Source organism: Populus euphratica, unplaced genomic scaffold (assembly GCF_000495115.2).
Source record: "Populus euphratica unplaced genomic scaffold, PopEup_1.0 scaffold203.1, whole genome shotgun sequence".
Taxonomy (NCBI): Eukaryota; Viridiplantae; Streptophyta; class Magnoliopsida; order Malpighiales; family Salicaceae; genus Populus; species Populus euphratica.
Genome location: NW_011499983.1, coordinates 351,487 through 368,249, shown reverse-complemented (window position 1 = coordinate 368,249; position 16,763 = coordinate 351,487). Strand labels below are relative to the sequence as shown.

Genomic DNA, 16,763 nt, shown 5'->3' with positions numbered 1-16,763 from the left:
TTCTTATTTGCGTCATAGAAGGTGATGATGAAAATCTTCATACTAAAGCAACATTGGTTTGAACAACCACTTTTTAAGATAAAAATATTTTTATTTCTATAAAAAAATAACAAAAGATTTATAAGTAGAAATTTAGCTCTTTAAAAATAAGTAAATAAGAAACAAAGCAACTTCAAAGATTAAATAAATTAACTATCTCATACCATGCAAGATCAAGCTAATCAAATATTGATATATTTAAGTCAATATTGTAAATATCTCTAGCCCTTGTTTTACTTGTTTTTTATACCAAAATTGATGAAGAATTAATTGTGTAGTTATTATAATTAATTCTCTTTGTTTTATCTTAATTACCCATCACAGAAATGAAGAAGATTTTGACATATTTTAGCTTTATAATCAAATGTTTTTATTTGAAAAACTATTTAAAAATATAAAGAAACCTAACTATTTATATTTTTTATTCACAAGACGGGTATATACAAAATCCGAGAATAAGAAATAATTCTTTACATACCAAATGATTATTCTATAATAAATACAAATCCAATTTTAATATAGGTTATTAAAAAAAAAAAACAAATCTAATCCCGAGACCTTATGCCCATGCCCAAGTTAACAGTGCACATATGAGTTAAAAGCATATTACTTTTCAAGGCTTGTTTATCAGTGAGTCTTCAACAATATATTTATATACTAACGTGTAAAACAAATTACATAATAGCTTCCAAAAATATATTAATGTGTAAAAAATATTAATGTTTTATGCTGTGATATGCTTGCTGTATTATGTTGCTATGTATTTTGTTGTGTTGTGAGATTAAAATTATTGAACTGCTTCGCAATCTACTACTTTGCCGTGTAGTTAATAAAATCATTTGTATTTAGATCATCATTGATTAAATATATAATTTAAATTAAATAATATTTTAAATAAATTAAATATTTTTTAATAAAACCAAATAAATCGCTTAATAAATAAATTATTGACTTGAAAAAACACACAAATATCATAAAAGATACATATAAAAAACAATACATACCTTTTTTTTAGTAAATGCAATAGAAATTTTCCGGAGGAACATGATATCTAAGTCAGATTTTAAAAATAGAAGAAAGAAATCTAAAATTATGACGCAATCAAATGAGATCATTGACACGCTATTTCCTAACAATTACAGCTACTCATATTTCCAATAGATCCGAACACTATAAATATAAATCAATCCTCAGTTATAAAAATAGTTTTAAAACTTGATTTGATTAACAAAAAAAAACCTAGTTAATTGGGTAGGTTAATTTAATAAAATCCAGTTAAAAATTTAGTTATAATTCATTAATTTTTTTTATTAAAATAATATTTTTTTATTTTTTTTAAATAAACTCGAACAGTTTGATAATTAGATAAAAATTTAAAATCTAAATTTTAAACCGGGCTGGTCTAAAAAAAACTATGACTATAAATATAAATTAGCCCATAACTGTATTAATTTTGTTTTTACTAAAGACAATAATCACTCATCTCATGCCGACAAAAATAAAACACGAAATTACCATCTGCTTTGGTGCAGAAGAACATCTCTTCTTTCTTTAAGCACGACAGTTGTCAGCTAGAGATTCCGCGCCGAGAAACTCGACAAAATGTAGCCGGCTAAGTGGGCACCTCAAATTCCTGTACTTATGCATAAGAACACTATCAGATCTCAGTAACCTGTCGATCGTGATAGGCACTACATTATAAGCCAGTGTACTTATCATCCTGGTTATCTGTCTCCTCCTTCCTTTTTAAAGTCGCCATTTCTGCAAAATTTAATGCTTATATAGACAAAAAATTATTTATGGACTATAAAAAACTTGGCGGAGAGAGAAAGTCTAGAGAGAGAAAAAAGATAAAAAAACTCTGCTTCGTTTCCAGATAGACAAAGCGTGTGTGTGTGTGAGAGAGGGTCTGATCTCGCCACTGCTTTCTATAGGAGGTGAGTTTCTCGGAAATATCTCACTCTCTCTCCTTTTTTTTTTATTCCTGCAAAAAGTAAAGCGGATTTCTCTTGTGATTTGAAATCAAATCCCTAATTTTGTCCTGGTTTTAGGGTTTTTTTTTCATTTTTCTTTGAAAACATTGTGGTTGCAGGCAGATCTAGGGCTACAGGTTGTGGTATTTCTGCATTTTGTATACAAAACGGGGCGTTTAATATGTCTTCTCTCAGTCGAGAGCTCGTTTTCCTGATCTTGCAGTTCCTGGATGAGGAGAAGTTCAAAGAGACTGTTCATAAGTAAGAATTTTAAGTTTTTTATTTTTACTTTTGCAACTATCTCTAATATTTTTAGTGATGACTGACTATTGGTTATTTTTTGGTGTAATGTGATGTGAAAATAAATAAATAAAAATAGGCTTGAGCAGGAATCTGGATTTTTCTTTAACATGAAGTATTTTGAGGATGAGGTGCATAATGGCAATTGGGATGAGGTGGAGAAATACCTCTCTGGTTTCACTAAAGTAGACGACAATCGATATTCTATGAAAATATTTTTCGAGATACGGAAGCAAAAGTATCTTGAAGCATTGGATAAGTAAGCTTGTAATTTTTTTTTATAACTCTTATTATTATTATTATTATTATAAGATTATGAGATGGTCTGAGAATGTTATGGAATTTTTATAGGCATGATCGGTCCAAGGCTGTTGAAATATTGGTGAAGGATTTGAAAGTATTTTCAACATTTAACGAGGAGCTTTTCAAGGAAATCACTCAACTACTGACATTGGAGAATTTTAGGTAGATATGTGTTGAAGCAGTCAAATTCTTTAATGTTAAGTAGGTAGGAGGTATATTCAGATTTGCTTTGTTGTAAATAGGGAGAATGAGCAACTTTCCAAATATGGAGACACCAAGTCGGCAAGGGCAATCATGTTGGTTGAGCTGAAGAAGCTTATTGAAGCAAACCCTTTGTTTCGTGACAAATTGCAGTTTCCTAACCTCAAGAATTCAAGGTTACGAACTCTCATTAACCAAAGGTAATTCATCTATTGATACATGTATCATTTCAATTGCCTTTGTTTTGCCTTGAAATAATGTGTAACTTGGCAGGTGTTGTTTCCTGGAAAACTCTTCTTAAATGATAGTTTGTTTATCAAATGTTGTGTTGAACACTTGCCTTCCATGGAATTTAGAAAGATGGTTGTTTGCATGTCCAGCATTAAACGATGAACTCCTATCATGTAATCTGAATTTGAGTTGTTCAATCATTTGAGAGAATTGCAGTGAAACTTCCATCATTTTGCGTGTCTGTGTCTGGACTGCAGGCTTGAAAGTCTTGGAGCAGGATTTGATCTAATCAGTCTATATCTTTCTAGAATTTTCTTTTATATTACTACTTTATCTTTTCTTTACTTTGTTGAAATATATGGCTTTAGTTGGCATGTATGACATGCATACACTCTGGCATGGTTGCAATCAGAGAACTTCGTTTGCTATGTAAATTACAGCTTGAATTGGCAGCATCAACTTTGTAAAGCCCCAAGGTCAAACCCTGATATAAAGACTCTTTTTTTCGATCATTCATGTGGACAACCAAATGGTGCTCGGGCTCCATCACCTGCAAACAATCCACTGCTTGGATCCTTACCAAAAGCTGGAGGGTTTCCTCCTCTGGGTGCTCACGGGGTAGGTCATTAGCTTGTTTGGTTCTATTTCATACCTTTTCTTCTACTGATACATGCTTACCATTATGTGGTTGAACTTTTATATTCAGCCGTTTCAACCTACACCAGCACAAGTCCCAGCACCTCTTGCAGGTTGGATGTCCAATCCTCCCACAGTAACTCATCCAGCAGTTTCTGGAGGAGGAGCCATTGGTCTTGGTGCTCCGTCTATCCCAGGTAGTTCATTCCTTTTATTTGCTATTGATGCTTCTGCTAACCATCATAGTGTATATGTGAGCATGCGTGTTTCCCTTTTTAATAATATATGCATTTTGTTGCCTTGTATAGCTGCTCTGAAGCATCCACGGACTCCTCCATCTAACCCTTCAGTAGACTATCCTTCAGGAGATCCTGACCATGTTGCTAAAAGAACAAGGCCAATGGGGATTTCTGATGAGGTACTGTTTTTTTTTTTTGTCATTCTGGTGTACTCTTTTTGTAAATATATATCTAGCCAGTAACCTTTGCACTCCTCTTATTATGTTTATGTTATTCCCTTCCAAACTGTTTTGTTGATTGTTATCATCAATGCAGGTAAATTTGCCCGTTAATGTATTGCCAATGCCATTTCCAGGGCATGGTCATGGTCATGGTCAGACTTTTAATGCACCGGATGACTTGCCAAAGGCTGTTGTACGGACTCTGAATCAGGGATCATCTCCTATGAGCATGGATTTCCATCCTGTTCAACAGACTATTCTGCTAGGTCTGCTTGATTTTTCAGTCTTTCATTTGGTTGGTTCTGTGGCTTTGGAATATTTGTACCCTTAAGCATTAATGTAGAATATACCCTGGTCTGACCACTGATTACTTTAATATGCTGTGACAGTTGGTACCAATGTGGGGGAAATTGGGCTGTGGGAAGTTGGTTCTAGGGAGCGACTGGTTTTAAGAAACTTCAAAGTGTGGGATCTGAATGCATGCTCAACGCCTCTTCAGGTTTTTTTTTCTTTTTCTCTTTTTTATACCTACAGCACTGATTATCATGTGTGCTGTATGCTGGATGCTTGGTGTACTGGAATGTCTGAAATTGAACTGTCTTTTCTTTTTGGATGAAATTCAGGCAGCTTTAGTCAAAGATCCTGGCGTCTCTGTTAACCGTGTAATTTGGAGTCCGGATGGTAACTTGTTTGGTAAGCTAAAATCTATTACAATTCATGGTTGGATTAGAAATACTCATAAGATTTTGGGGGTGAAAAGGCTCTTCATTGATTTCTCTTCTCTGTCAACAACAGGAGTTGCATACTCAAGGCATATTGTACAAATATATTCTTATCATGGGAATGATGATGTACGGCAGCACCTAGAGGTATATAATCTTAACTAACACTAGTATTAAGCTTGGTGTTCTTTTGTTGCTTTGTGTTTGTTTTTACTTAATATAAAATGACTTAAAAAGTTCGCATTGTAGATTGATGCTCATGTTGGTGGAGTAAATGATCTTGCATTCTCCACTCCGAATAAGCAACTATGTGTTATAACCTGTGGTGATGACAAAGCCATCAAGGTAGGGTTTGGCGTTATTTTTTGGTTTTTGGACTGAAAAGCATCAAGCTCGTTTCTTCAGACATGAAAAGCTGCCCCTTGCTCCTTTTCTTTTTCCTAATAATATTAGGTGTGGGATGCTGCCACTGGTGCAAAACTATATACGTTTGAAGGTCACGAGGCTCCTGTTTATTCCATCTGCCCACATTATAAGGAAAATATTCAGGTGACATGTCCATTTTGTGCCCATTGTTGTCTGTCCTGGTGCTTACTTTGAGTGCTTAATGTTCCTTTTCTCCTTCCACTAAACTCATCATCTCTGGTCTACCATGTTGCTGGACTTTCTTCTGTGCTCAGTTTATCTTTTCAACAGCACTGGATGGAAAGATAAAAGCATGGTTATATGACAATCTAGGATCTCGGGTTGATTATGAGGCTCCTGGTCGATGGTGCACAACCATGGCTTACAGTGCTGATGGTACAAGGTCAACATAATTGACTCATTACTCAATGATCTCCTTTTTCTTGGTATCTGTGCATGACTGGGTTAATAATGATCTACTCACTTGCTGCCTTTGGGTTTTTGGTGGAAACTACAGGCTTTTTTCTTGTGGTACAAGTAAAGATGGGGAATCCCACATTGTTGAATGGAATGAAAGTGAAGGTGCTGTGAAGAGAAACTATCTTGGATTTAGAAAACATTCTTTGGGTGTTGTGCAATTTGATACGACAAAGAATCGTTTTTTGGCTGCTGGTGATGATTTTTCCATCAAGTTCTGGGATATGGACAGTGTTCAACTTTTGACTACAATTGATGCTGATGGAGGCCTCCCAGTGAGTTCGTTATGTACCAGTAAACTATAAGAGATTGTTTTGAGTATAATTGCTTATTTCAGTTCTAATGATTCATAGGCGAGCCCACGTATCCGCTTCAACAAGGAGGGCACCCTGTTGGCTGTTTCTGCCAATGATAATGGGATTAAAATATTGGCAAATTCAGATGGCATCAGGTTGCTGCGTTCATTTGAAAATCTTTCTTATGATGCCTCTCGAGCATCTGAATCTGTTGCAAAGGTAGCTTTATCGATGATTAGTTGTGAATGTGACATCGCCCTGTCTGCAATTAAGTCTAATCTTATAGTGGCTTTCTTGTGCAGCCTACTGTTAATCTAATCTCAGCTGCAGCAGCAGCAGCTGCAACTAGCAGTGGACTTGCAGACAGGGGTGCCTCTGTGGTTGCGGTTGCTGGAATGGTTTGTTGGACTTTCTTGTTCTTTTAGAGTAGCATCTGAATTTTATACACAAGTAACTTGCATATCAATTACTCTCTGATCACACAACTTATATTATTGTCACATTGTTTCTGTTGTTTGTTGAGAGAACTGGACTACAGAGTAGGGGCATGATCTTAGTTATCCAAGATTTTTTTTTTTTTTATGATCTTGGTTTTCCATGAAGTTTTCTTTGAGTGATCATAGTTTTCCATGATAGTACTGAAATAATCTGTTGTAAATTTTAGTCACAAGCAAAATTACTTTGTAGAATGGAGATGCCCGGAATTTGGGAGATGTGAAACCTAGAATAGCTGAAGAATTGAATGATAAATCAAAGATATGGAAGCTCACTGAAATCAACGAACCATCTCAATGCCGGTCCTTGAGGCTTCCTGAAAACTTGAGAGCAACCAAGGTAATGAAATTTTCTCAGAGGGCATCCCTTTTCTTCTCTGAAATACTTTCCTGGGTCAAATATCTTTTTGGCCTTGCTTGCTTAATATCATTGCATTTCTGCCTAACTAGGCTGTACTGTTTCCTCGGGACCATATACTGATGTTACATGTGTTCTAAAAGCTTCATGATTTAATTCATGCCAAAAGTTGGTCATTTTAGTAAAGCTTCAGATTATTGAAGCTTCAGAGGCTTGTGATCTGATTTGGAACACATTCCTTTTCATGCTCTGATCTTGTTAATCAACTTCGGTTTGATTCCTTACTTTTTGAAAGTTTAGCTTTACAGGTGAAGAATTTTGAAGAAGTTGTCTATTTTCTTATTATAACTGAAGAGTATAATACAATATATATAGGAGAAGAGTGCTAACCCTACAGTCTATCAAAATAGGAAATATTTACTAGACAGGAAAGGATCCTACACTAAACTAGAAAGAAATGATCTATGAGATCTGGTTTAGCTAATTCCAGATTCTTGTAACTGATTTTGAGGGAGATTTCCACACTCCCCCTCAAGTTGGGTTGTATATGTTGTTATACATGCCCAATTTGTGACTCAAATCTTCAAAATTAGTTTTGGGAAGTGCTTTGGTAAGTATTTCTGCAGTTTGAGCTTTGGTAGGAGTGCAGATCAGCTGGGCAATTTTCTTTTCAATCTTTTCTGAGATGAAATGTCTGTCTATTTCAACGTGCCTTTTCTTGTCATGATGCACTGGGTTTTTAGCTATTCTTATGGCAGCTTGATTATCACAGAATATCTTGATGGGGTTTAATAGTTTCACTCCAAGTTCCTTGAGTAATCTTTGTATCCATATTCCTTCACAGATGCCAAGTACTAGAGCTCTAAACTCAGATTCTGCACTACTTCTAGATACAACCTGTTGTTTCTTGCTTTTCCAAGTCACTAAATTTCCCCAAAAATAGGAACAATACCCAGAGGTTGATCTTCTATCTAAAATGTCTCCTGCCTAATCTGCATTCGAGTATATTTCAACATTTCTGTTTTCACTTTTCTTGTATAGCAGACCTCTTCCAGGGGTCATTTTTAGGTATCTCAAAATTCTATTAACTGCATCCATATGCTCTTCTGTTGGATTGTTCATGAATTGGCTTACGACATTGACAGAGAAGCCAATGTCTAGTCTGGTGTGTCAGAGGTAGATGAGTTGTCCTACCAATCTTTGATATCTTTCCTTGTCAACTGGTGTCCTGTCCTGTCCTGTCCTACTCCTATCTTCTTGGTTGAATCCATTGGTGTTTCTACAGGTTTACAACCAAGCATTCCTGTTTCTTTTAGTAGGTCTAGGACATATTTTATTTGAGAAACATATATACCTTTCCTTGATCGTGCCACTTCCATGCCAAGAAAGTATCTGAGGTACCCAAGGTCTTTGATCTCAAATTCCTTGGTTAAGAGTTTCTTCAATTTCACTAGTTCTTCTCCATAGTAATCAGTTAGGATGATATCATCAACATATACAATTATTACTGCCTTTTTATTTTCTGAAGAAGATTTGATAAACAAGGTGTGGTCTGCTTGGCACTGAGAGTACCCATTCTGGACCATTGTCTTTGTGAATCTGTCAAACTATGCCCGTGGTGATTGCTTAGAGTCCATATAGTGATTTCTTCAGTCTACACACTTTTTTGTAGTTGGAGGATGTTTCTAGTCCTGGAGGTATCTCCATGTAAACTTCTTCTTTGAAATCTCCATTAAGAAATGCATTTTTAGTGTCTAGTTGATGTAATGGGCAATCTTGATTAGCCGCCAGAGATGGGAGAATTCTGAAGGTGTTGACTTTGGCCACTGGAGCAAATTGCTCCTGGTAATCTATCCTATAAGATTGAGTAAATCCTTTTGCTACCAAATGGGCCTTTAATCTTTCAATACTCCCATCAGCCTTGTGTTTGATGGTAAATATCCATTTGCACCCAACTGTTTCTAGCCAAGTGGAAGTCCAGACATTTCCTAAGTGTAGTCCAGACATTTCCTAAGTGTAGTTCAGACATTTCCCAAGTGTTATTCTTGTTCAATGCATTGATTTCTTCTCTGACTGCCCCTTCTCCATCCTGAGTCTTCGAGAGCTTCTTCAATAGACTTAGGAACCTGTACATTGTGAAGGGCAGAAACAAATGCATGGTAAGATGGTGACATCCCTTCATATGAAATGAATTTGTTGATGGGGTGATTTGTGCATGATCTAACACCTTTCCTTATTGCAATTGGAATGTCTGAGTCATCAGTGAAGGAAGCAAGATTCTCACAATCTGAAATTTCCATACCTGAGTGTATTTGAGAAGAATTTGGACTTGGTTCTGAATCTTGGTCTGATGTAAGAGGTATTGCATGCTCTATCTCCTTCTTGGGTTTTTTCCTTCTGGTATAGGTAAGAAGTTTAGGCTCAGGATTTGCAATTTGTTTTGGTGTAAGTGATTTAACTGGGATTGGTTGAATGGGCTGATTTGGAACCGGAACCGGTGGACCTTGGACTATAGTTATTGGAGAATGACTCTGGAGAGGAGCATTACTCTATGGGGTATCTCCTGTGTGAGGTATATCCGGATTTATACCCTAATTCTGATATTCTTGCATGTTCACCCGCTGAATAACAGACTTGGGGTAGTAGGCTTGATGTTCAAAGAATGTGACATCTATTGAGGTACCAAACTTTCTGTTGATGGGAGAATAACATTTGTACCTTTTTTGATGTGGAGAGTATCCTAGAAAGATACATTTATGGATTTAGGATCTAATTTGCTGCGATGGTGAGGGTGGATATGAACAAGGATTGAGCAGCTGAACACTTTAGGATCTAATGAAGAGAGTATTTTGGTGTGTGGGAATGCTTGTAGGAGGACTTGATTAGGAGTTTTGAATTTTAGAACTCTAGAAGGCATTCTGTTGATGAGGTAAGTGGCTATGAGTACAGGCTCTCCCCAGAATTGTTTGGGAACACGAATGGTGAACATGAGGGATCTAACAACTTCCAATAGGCGTCTATTTTTCCTTTCCGCCACTCCATTTTGTTGTGGAGTGTCAACACAAGGCTGATGTGGAGAATGCCTTGATTTAGACAAAAAGTATCGAGTTCAAAATTGAAATGTTCTTTGGCATTATCAGTTTTTAAGATCTGGATCTTAGTGTGGAATTGTGTTTATATCATGGAGTGGAAGTTTTGAAAGATTTGGCTCACTTTAGATTTTTCTTTCATGAGGAATAGCCATGTCAATCTGGTGTGGTCATCAACAAAGAATACAAACCAACAAGTTCTAGTTATATTTTTTACTGGTGACGGACCTCATACATCACTATGGATTATGCAAAAGGATGTGATGATTTATATGAGATATTGGGATGGCTACTACGAATTTGCTTGGAAAGTTGACATGCTTCACATTTGAAAGACTCTGAATTTTTATTGGTAAATAAAGAAAGAACTAATTTCTCCAGGTACATGAAGTTTGGACAACCAAGACGATAGTGCCATAACATCACTATCCTTATTGACATGGACATTTAAAACGGACCAACCCTTATGAGGTGCAAGGATTCCATTTTGAATTTGTCCTTTTTGAGGAGTGAATCCATTGAGGAAATAGAGCCCTGAACACATCTTAGCACTGCCAATCTTCTTTCCTGTATCCATATCCTGAATTATACGCAAGTTAGGAAAGAATTTAGCAACACAATTTAGATCACGAGTCAATTTACCAGTTGAGATCAGGTTGCAGTCCAGTTTAGGAACATGATGAATGGAATTTAGGATTGTCTCTCTTGAAATTCTGCTTGCGCCTATTCCTTTCACTTGGGATGAAGATCCATTAGCTATATGGACTGTAGAATTCTTATTGCACTGACTGTATTCATTAGTAAGGGTTGCATCTCTTGTCATATGGTCTGATGCTCCGGAGTCTGATACATAGACTTTAGCGTCTCTTACTAACAGTAAGGGCTTTTGAAAATTTACCTTTCTGACCTAACAATTCAGATCCTGAGGCTGGCGTACTTGATTGAGATAATGAACTCTAATTGAACAGTTTCTGTAATATATCAAGCTTTTCCTTGGTGAAGGGACTTATTTCAGGTAGAAGGTTGGTGTTCTTGTTCCGGTTGTCATCTGAGGTAACATTGTTGGCATGTCCGTCTGTCATTTGTTAACCTTGATAACTTCCAATCAGCAGGTTTGCCATGAATCTTCCAACAGGTTTCTTTGACATGTCCTGGCTTGTCGCAGTGATCACACCAGGGTCTTCCCCTTTTCTGTTGACTGTCATGATTTTTGTTTGGATATCCTTGAGTAGCAAGGGCAGATCCTTCCAATGTAAAGGCTGAATTGTGAGATCCCATCGTTACTTTCTTTCTGCTTTCTTCACGCCTGACTTCAGGGCTTGGTCCCCATTATTCTCCCTCTAACTTCATCTAGATTTTTGTTGAGACCAAGAAGGAACTTGAAAGTTCGATTCAGTTCTAAAATTCTTATATATAGGGTTGTGTCTTCAGGGCATTTCCAAGCATGAATTTCAAATATGTCTAGGTGTTGCCAATGTTGACAGAGTGTGTTGAAGTATTGTGTTACAGAAAGATCTCCTTGGCGTAGATCATGTAATGCTGCTTAAATCTCAAATAGTTTTGATGTTTTTTCAGAACATGAATAGGTTTCTATTGCTTCACCCCAGATCTCCTTTATTGTTCCATATACCAGAAAATTTTCTCCTGTTGTGTTGGTCATTGAATTAATTAACCATGACATTACCATGTGATTCTCAGTTTTCCATGTTTGAAACTTGGGATCATTCTTTTCTGGTATGATGACTTCTCTAGTGAGGTAGTCGTCTCTGCCCTTCCCACAAATAAACATCAAGACTGATGATGACCATTGAAGATAGTTATGCCTGTTGAATTTGTGACCCGTGATAGGATGTGATATGCCTTCAGTACCTCCATGATTACTCCCAGCTGATGCTGTTTTTGGTTGTGAGGTTACTTGAGAGATAGAGCTTTGTCCTGCTGCAGCCATGCTGTATTTGGCTGTGGATTGGAGTAACAGTTTTTAGGGTCTAGGACCTAGAGGCTCTGATACCATGAAGAAGTTTGAGAGAAGTTTCTCTATTTTCTTATTATAACTGAAGAGTATAATACAATATATATAGGAGAAGAGTGTTAACCCTACAGTCTATCAAAATAGGAAATGTTTACTAGACAGGATAGGATCCTACACTAAACTAGAAAGGAATAATCTATGAGATCTATTTTAGCTAATACCAGATTCTCCTAATTGATTTTGAGGGAGATTTCCACAACAGGATTACCTGCTACTCCTAATCTTTTAAATTTAAGCAGTTTCCATGGGTAAAAGCCTGCTAAGGATTCTTTACTCTTAATTATTTCAAGAAATAATTTAAAATAATGCAGAAATAGATGAAGTTTGACCGCATGCTACGTCCAGTTAAGATGACAAAATAATTTGAGTTAAAATGTTTTGAAATACTAATAGAGGAAAGCAACATATTGGGGCTTTTAGAAGATGCTTATGTAAACTTTAATTACCATAACTCAGAGTGCTAACTAGTCCCGTCATGCTTAATTCATGCTAGTAATTGGTCATGCTTAGTTCATGCTAGTAATTGGTCATGCTTAATTTGAATTGCATTTTGAATGTTTAACAACCATGTAATTTATCCTCTTCCATAAAATTTTATTATATTATTAATGGAAAGAAATTCCTGATATGTTCAGTATATGGTCCATGGTGATGGGATGTGCTAACATAAGAGGTAACTTTGCTGTTGAATACCTGTCAGCTTACAGAGAACAACTACTGAATCAGGAAGTTACAGAGTATTTTATCATTATTTTTCCAAACGAGCCCTGCTTAATGGTATTGACAGTGTATGATGGCTCTGTATGGGTTCTTGCATGAGTCTTGGTTTTTAATATTGGACTGGAATGTCAGGCTTTATCAAGTTCACTTGTTAACTCCATCATGACTCATAAGCTTTTCTTTCTTTATTTATTCTGTTTTTCAACAAGGATGCCATTATTAGCTTCTTTTTTTTGTCATTGCAGATATCAAGGTTAATTTATACTAATTCTGGCAATGCCATTTTGGCATTAGCTTCAAATGCAATACACTTGTTATGGAAATGGCAACGCAGCGATCGTAATGCAAGTGGCAAGGTAAGAAGCACATGCATAGTGGATTCATCAATCATGTGCACTTTTATTTTACTAAAATTTCTATAATGAGTTCCATCGTGTCTTGGAATTGGTCCTTCATCCTGTAGGCAACTGCTGGTGTGTCACCTCAATTATGGCAACCATCAAGTGGGATTCTAATGACCAACGACATCACTGACACTAACCCTGAAGAGGCTGTGGCATGTTTTGCTTTGTCCAAAAATGATTCTTATGTTATGTCAGCATCTGGAGGAAAGATATCCCTTTTCAATATGATGACATTTAAGGTAATACAAGGATTGTTGGTTATGATGTTGTGATGTCAATTTCATTTTACTAATCTCATTTTCTTTTGGTGGAGTGCAGACAATGACAACTTTCATGCCAACACCTCCTGCAGCAACATTTCTTGCTTTTCATCCTCAAGATAACAACATAATTGCTATTGGCATGGATGATTCCACAATTCAAATATATAATGTCCGTGTAGATGAGGTATGAAGCAGTCATAGGCATTTATTCCCACAGCTAATGCTCAGAGAAGCGTCAATTGTTATGTAATATTTATCAATTATTGGTGCAGGTCAAGAGCAAGCTGAAAGGCCACTCTAAAAGAATAACTGGCCTTGCCTTCTCCCATGTGCTGAGCGTGCTAGTGTCATCGGGAGCAGATGCTCAGGTAATAAATTTTTGATTAGATGTCGTGTACCCTGATGTTTTAGGTTTTTAACGGGATTTCACCTGTTAGATGTTCTGTTTTTTTTTTTGGCATGGGGGATTGCATCAACGCTGATTTATTTATTAATTTTGATTTGCTTTGGCATAATTCTGCTTCACTACTGTTGCAAGTGGCATGCTAAAGAATTCTTAGTTCTCTCTCTCTCTCTCAAATGGCAGGCTTATTTACATAAATTATTCCTGAACCCCAAGCCTTATTTTTTTCTTCCTCGGAATGTGAACTAATATTAAGTGGTTAGATATTAACTCATTTCCCATTTAAATTGTTCTTTATTCAGCTTTGTGTTTGGAACTCGGACGGATGGGAAAAGCAGAAAACAAGATTCTTGCAGGTTCCAACTGGAAGGACAACAACAGCACAATCGGACACCCGTGTACAATTTCATCAGGATCAGATACACTTCCTGGTTGTGCATGAGACTCAGCTTGCCATATATGAAACCACAAAGCTAGAATGTGTAAAGCAGGTATCTTTGTCTCTTGACTCTATTGTGGAACTATCATGTTGTTGTCAGGTACTGAGTTCTCTTTTGTCCTGATGTAGTGGCTTCCACGTGAATCTTCTGCACCAATCTCACATGCTGTGTTCTCATGTGATAGTCAGCTGGTATATGCCAGCTTCTTAGATGCAACTGTTTGTGTGTTTAGTGCTGCAAATCTCAGATTACGCTGTCGTATCAATCCTTCATCATACCCCCCACCTAATGTCAGGTAATTATCTTGCTCCATTCATCAGTGTATGTTTTTATAAATAATTTAGATCCACCTTTTTGCTGTACGACTGTCTTGGTAGAATGATAGGATGACTTGTTTTTATTGTTCCAAGAAGTTTAATGGTCTAAAGAGTCAAACCATCTTTCAAATGGCAGGGGCAAATCCGTGTACCTGGAAACATGTGTAACTAACTGTACTAAAGTAAATTTTAAGTAACCAATAGACACAGGAAAGATAACATAAATTCTCTTGTGCTAGATAACAGCAATACATACAACCAGGAATGAGTATACAAATATGTTAAATATTCTCTCTTTTATTTATAATCATTTACAGGATTCTGGATCTATATCTCAGTTCCATTTGTAATAAATTTATTTCTGCATCTGAAATTCCAAAACCCATTACTGGTTTGCTTTGCACTCTGCCTTCCTGTTGATGGAATGCCCATCCTAGTTTTCACAGTTCACTAACTAAAGTATAACTCTCTACCTCCTTTTTTTATGCAATAGCCACATCACTTTGACTCCCATTGTTTCATATACGGCAGCTCAAATGTCCACCCACTTGTGATTGCTGCACACCCGCAAGAACCAAATCAGTTTGCTTTGGGATTATCAGATGGTGGGGTTCAAGTCTTTGAGCCACTTGAATCTGAAGGAAAATGGGGTGTGCCTCCACCTGCTGAGAATGGGTCAGCAAGCAGTGTGGCAGCTATTCCTTCAGTTGGACCATCAGGTTCTGATCAAGCCCAGAGATGATTTATGATTGCCAGAGCACAAGTTCTTTTACATGCTTGGCTTGCTGGCCCATTCCTAAGTTAGGTATGTTCAATATCTGTCTGCTTTTTGTACTTATTTCAAAAATTACTAGCAAGCCATGGTCAACCCTAGTACTTGACTCTACTTCTGGCAATCTGAAAAACATGGTGCATTGAAGCATCAGGATCAGCTGAACTCTAAACACAATCTTGTATGATGTTAGTTGTGGACTTCTATCGATTGATTTGCATTTGCATTTGCAGTAGTTTCCCTTTACCAAACACTCTTCCTGCCTGGCTAAGGGGTTATCTAACATTTTCCTGCTCGGGTGGGTATCGAAGTGCATTAATTGGTTTATCCATTTGTCATTCATATGAACAGCATCAGTCTAGATCCCTAGAGTTTTATCCTAGTTTTGACGTGGATTTCCTTCATTCTTGTGTTATTGATTTCATTCTGTGCAGTTTGAGGTTCAATGATATGTTGTAACCAGCTCAAGGAACTACTTGCAAAAGATGTAGATTTGGCATGTTCTGTCTGATACTTCGTGAGGTAAATGCTGCAGTAGTATTAGTAATAGTATTAATAGTGATGCCTTTTGACCTCGAACTAGAAATTTGCTCAAGGAAGATTTTTTTTTTTGTTCTGTGCTTATTTTATTTCTTTGAACTCTTGAAAAGTCTGTAATATTTATGATCTTGTCGTCAAACATCGAAATTTCCTCGTTTTGTTTGTGTTCGAGAATCTTTTCCCCAACCCAGTTGTTCTACTTAGGATTTTAGACCATCTGTCATTTTGCTTTAAGGTATCATACCGGACAAATCGAACTTGTAATCTTTATTTGCCAATCTTTTCAATGCTGGAAAACATCATTCTTCTTTTTTTCTCTTTTTGGTTAATTATAAATTAGCACCTACAGTTTACTGAAATGAATTAATTAATCCCTATACTGTAAGAAATAATTAAACAACCCTTTAACCAGAATTAACCGCAAAGTCAGTAACCGGCTACTTGTTTTATTGTAATACCTGAAATGCCTCTTTACAGAAAATGTGTTCAACGCCTTCTATGTAAAAACAACGAAGAGACCAAACTCAACTAGACATGAAATAAAAAAATAAAAAATAATGCCTTAAGAGTAGATTTATTTCTGTGGTCAATGAAACAACCAATCACTATCTTATGTAAGTTTATATCCAATATTTTTAATCTCTCCGCAAATGGATATGATGTGTATATTGAAAAATGTCAAATTGGTATCTATCCACAATTGACTTCCGACATACAATGATATGCTATGCTCGTCTATCATGATGTTGAAGCCTTTGAAGTGATGTCTATGTTGGCAGCTCACTAGGCCATCTCGGACCATGTTTTGTATCGGACCAGGGATGGATTCAGGAGTGACATTGGTTGGTCCACTGTTTAGATGATGGTTTAACTTGAATCAGGGAAAGA

At 36.5% G+C, this 16,763-nt stretch overlaps 1 protein-coding gene across 2 annotated transcripts; it reads left to right on the top strand.

Moving 5' to 3' along the window:
* The first annotated feature begins 1,829 nt into the window (after positions 1–1,829).
* Positions 1,830–16,061, top strand: LOC105139934 (topless-related protein 1). Of its 2 annotated transcripts, XM_011046576.1 has the most exons (27): positions 1,830–1,976; positions 2,132–2,273; positions 2,392–2,571; positions 2,664–2,777; positions 2,858–3,016; positions 3,488–3,665; positions 3,754–3,880; positions 3,992–4,101; positions 4,238–4,409; positions 4,533–4,642; positions 4,767–4,836; positions 4,939–5,012; positions 5,115–5,210; positions 5,319–5,414; positions 5,546–5,673; positions 5,788–6,022; positions 6,101–6,262; positions 6,346–6,441; positions 6,731–6,877; positions 12,982–13,092; positions 13,200–13,379; positions 13,459–13,587; positions 13,676–13,771; positions 14,109–14,297; positions 14,375–14,541; positions 15,095–15,368; positions 15,770–16,061. In XM_011046576.1, the coding sequence occupies exons 2-26, from the start codon at positions 2,194–2,196 to the stop codon at positions 15,303–15,305; spliced, it is 3,417 nt and encodes a 1,138-aa protein (XP_011044878.1). In that variant the 5' UTR covers positions 1,830–1,976; positions 2,132–2,193; the 3' UTR covers positions 15,306–15,368; positions 15,770–16,061. The 2 variants fall into 2 exon arrangements, with proteins under 2 accessions (XP_011044878.1, XP_011044877.1); XM_011046575.1 differs by having other exon boundaries at positions 4,767–5,012.
* Positions 16,062–16,763: the final 702 nt, after the last annotated feature.

Bases quoted from the DNA above. Each gene is read 5' to 3' on its own strand.
- LOC105139934 (XM_011046575.1), top strand. From the start codon at position 2,194: ATGTCTTCTCTCAGTCGAGAGCTCGTTTTCCTGATCTTGCAGTTCCTG. The intron at 5,013-5,114 runs GTATATAATCTT...TTCGCATTGTAG, and splicing joins ATGTACGGCAGCACCTAGAG to ATTGATGCTCATGTTGGTGG. The intron at 14,542-15,094 runs GTAATTATCTTG...CATATACGGCAG, and splicing joins TACCCCCCACCTAATGTCAG to CTCAAATGTCCACCCACTTG.